General features: G+C 37.2%; 1 protein-coding gene across 1 annotated transcript in view; it reads left to right on the plus strand.

Moving 5' to 3' along the window:
- LOC143019578 (UPF0193 protein EVG1 homolog) overlaps positions 1–2,797 on the plus strand; it is a 137,718-nt gene extending 134,921 nt beyond the window's left edge. The window contains exon 5 of the mRNA XM_076175394.1: positions 2,667–2,797. Within this exon, the coding sequence (XP_076031509.1) occupies positions 2,667–2,715 (49 nt within the window). The 3' untranslated portion in view covers positions 2,716–2,797. The remainder of the gene's footprint in view (positions 1–2,666) is intronic.
- Positions 2,798–3,975: the final 1,178 nt, after the last annotated feature.

Genomic DNA, 3,975 nt, shown 5'->3' on the forward strand with positions numbered 1-3,975 from the left:
ACTACTTGGCTGAACTACTTGGCAGTCAGCCTTCTCCTCCACCCCCCCGGTGGAGGAGAAGGCTGACTGCTTTCTTCGGAGTAGGATGGCAGTGTAGTAGGAAGGGTGTCATTTAGATGAATGGGTACTTTGACACCCGGATGGGGTACCGTGTCACCTGGCTAGGGGTAATATCGTAACAATATGTATATATATATATATATATATATAAAAATATCTATGTATATGTATATATATATAAATATATATGTATGTATATATATATATATATATATATATATATATATATGTGTGTGTGTGTGTGTGTGTGTGTGTATGAATATATATGTATATATATGTATATATTTATTATATATATATATATATATATATATATATATATATATATATATGGAGGTGAGGTAGCAAAATGAAAAATTAAGGCTAGAGTAGTGAGTTTATTGAAAGCCAGATCGTTTTGACCTTTACGGTCTTCCTCAGTAGACTGAAAACATGAGAACAATAAAAATTCGTCAACAGCTTTCAATGTGACGACCTTGCGTTACCTCACCCCAGTCTCATCTCCTCACACTCGCCAACCGCTATCTGCGCCGACGTTTGAGACGAGGACATAAAACCCCCACGAGAATTAGTGGTGTTTTCTGTGGCAATGTATGCCGCCTCCAAAGCTTTCCTTATCTTTTTTCCAAGTTTTCTGTGTAATATGTGGGCTTCTTTCCAATTCGGCAGGTGATCTTCTTCGTCGATGTGAACTACTAGCGCATTTGATCTTCTGTGGTATCTCACATCCCTCTTGTGTTCTTCCAGTCTCTTGTCTAGGCCGCGTCCTGTCTCACCGATGTAAGCATTTCTCACAACCTGCACAAGGAATTTTATATACAACACTTTTATTTCCTTGTGAATTTTCTCCTTTCTTTGTAAGTTCGCCAATTTTCTTTCCCGTTGGAGTAACTAAATTCATTCTAGTGCTTTTTAAGAAGTTACTAACTATTGGTGCATATTTTGAGTTAAGAACTGAAATGTTGTGTGTTGTCATTTGTAGGCGTTGTGTTCCTTTCCATAATTTTGTGTTTCAGTTTTATAAGGAAGCTAAAAGGATATGCTAATTCCTGGACAGATTTAAATATATGGTTATACTCATCCTGTAAAAATTCTTTACTACATATCCTTAGAGCTCTTAACATGAATCCGATGATTATTCCAGATTTGATTCTTGTATTGTGAGCTGAATAGAAATTAATGTAATTTTCTTTTTGTTGTTGTTGTTTTCCTATACACTTTGAATTTTATTCCATTCCCTGTTTTCATCACCACAATATCCAAAAAAGGAATTTCAATATTTATTTCTTCTCACTCAGATCTCTTACAACTTTTTTAACTGCATTTAACGCTTCTTTTGTGGGTGCATTTGTAAATAGGGCTTGAACATCGAAGCTGGCTAACTTTTTGCCAGTTAGGTCCATATCTCTAAGTCTACTTAAAATCAGATGAGTTTTAAGATGTGCACCTCTGATGGTACTTAATGTTTTCGTAAGGGGTTTCGCTAATGCTTTGGCAAGTCTATGTGGAGATGACCGTATTCCCGATGTTATAGGTCTCATGGGTATGTTTTGTTTGTGTGTTTTAGGTAGGCCTCTCATGTGTGGGGGTAGTGATGTTTCTTCTAATAAGCTTACTAATTGTAATATATCTGAGTGAGAATAAGCTACCAGTGACGAAGAGAGACTTCATCAAATTGGTTTCTCTGTGTATCAACTTCGGCCCCGTCATGTTCAATGACGTAGGATATTTTCAGCATAGTGGGTTAGCCATGGGGTCTCCCCTTATTTCAGTAGTAACATGTTTATATTTGGAAGAATTGGAAAGTACAAGCTACATCAAATTCATGGGTAAAGATACACATTGGTGGCGGTACGTGGATGATATTCTAGTAGGGATACCCGAGTTCGTTAATTTGAGATAGAAATTAACCCAATTAATTAACGTAGAGCGAAAAATACAGTTTACGCTGGAAGAAATAAATTATGAAATTCCTTTTTCGGATACTGTAGTGATGAAAACAGGGAACGGAATAAAATTCAAAGTGTATAGGAAAACAACAGAAAAAGATTACATTAATTTTTATTCAGCTCACAATACAAGAATCAAATCTGGAATAATCATCGGATTCATGTTAAGAGCCCCGAGGATATGTAGTAAAGAATTTTTACAGGATGAATTTAACCATATCTTTAAATCTTTATAGGAATTAGCATATCCTTTTGGCTTCCTTATAAAATTGAAACCCAAATTCATCAAAATTATGGAAAAGAACACAACGTCTACAGACGACAACACCAACATCAACACCAACTGCTGAAATTAGAACCATCACATTTACAGAAGTGAGTAGAGTTCCAAACAAAAATTGCAAATTGCTTCCTTTCCTTTCCATCACCTTCCTTCAGGCTCTCTCTCATCACCCTTGCTTCATGTCCTCTTCAGTCCTGGTGTCAGAATATAACCATCGCATTCCATTCGGTCACAAGACTTCATTTTTATTGAATTTTACTTTTGTTCTCTACGTCTTCATTTTTTTTTTATCACATTTACACAGGTGAGTTAATTTCCACTCATCATAACCCATGACTTGAAAAACAATTCACTTTGAGATGTTTCTTTCACAGACGACTACAAACTTTGTCCCATGGAGGTCCAACCAAGCATCATGGGTAGCTCTTAACTGAATGAAATTGCCGGCTATAAGACAGAACACATCCCTAAAGCCTCGGGATCGACTGAAGAAGTGAGGTTTCTGATGATGGAGGGCTTGGGAGCATTGGAACTCCGCTGGATCAATGGAGGACAGGAGTGGAGAGTGGGGCTAAGATCAAATGGAGTAGGATGGAGGTATCTGGAATCAGTACAAGGACAGGAAGAAAGAGGAGCTTGCCCTGTACAGAGAGTGACTGGAGGTCCTGTCAACAATCTTTGATGGCTGTCTAAAGGTTGCTATAGAGCTGTGGTTCTCAACCTGGGGGCCATGGTTTCCAAAGGGAGCCATGACAAGAATTTAGGGGGCCATAGCCTGCTTATACAAACTATACATTTCTGTATAATGTGAGGAATCTGAATATAAAAGTAATTCCATCAATCTATCCTGGCAGAAGAAATATCAGATAATTATGATTGTCAACTTTGTAATAGAGCAAAAAGTTTCTGTCACGATTTTTTTTTTTTTTTTTTTTACTGCATCAAAACTGGCCATTATTTGAAGTTCTATCGATCCAATTGCCAGCGTGCTTTTGCCTTTAATCAGGAAGTTTTCTTTCTTACACTGGATGTGAAATAAGGGCAAAATGCAAAATGTATAACTACTTATTCACAAAAATATACAAGGATAACTTACATGATGCAAGGGGTTTGAACGAGGGCATGAATGCCGTGTGTTACAGCACACAACTCTCTTTTTATACGTGGGGCACTTAGAAGTGCCAATGGCAGGTGCCATTTTCTACTCGTATATCTATAAGTCTAGTTTATTGTCATGATGTTTCATGATGTGTCATGACCTCATGTGCCATGATATGGCACAAAGATATGCGAGTGTAACGCAGTAGTTTATGTAAGTTGTGTTAGATAATGTTAGTCCACGTATCCCTGCGTGCCCTTACTAGCTATCTTATGGTGCCAATACATAAATTGTTGTTGAATTTGACCACTACTAGGTTATCCTAAGCTTGATAATGAGATATAGGGCTATAATATTAGGTAACTTATGATAAATGATCAGTTACAGGAAAATTGCTGCGAAGTACGGCGGAGGAGTGTACAGTAGGCTACAAATGGATCGATTTGCAGTGAAGGGTCAAGGGTCAATACAACAACAGTGGTATAGGGAAGTAGTGCCATCACAAATTGCACTTAGTTCTTAGCAAGATTCAGATAGCAAATAATAAATTGTAAACCTTCTTCACACAAAAATAAAGAAGTGGA

Source organism: Oratosquilla oratoria, chromosome 1, assembly GCF_046742065.1.
Source record: "Oratosquilla oratoria isolate Oo_2021 chromosome 1, ASM4674206v1, whole genome shotgun sequence".
Classification (NCBI taxonomy): domain Eukaryota; kingdom Metazoa; phylum Arthropoda; class Malacostraca; order Stomatopoda; family Squillidae; genus Oratosquilla; species Oratosquilla oratoria.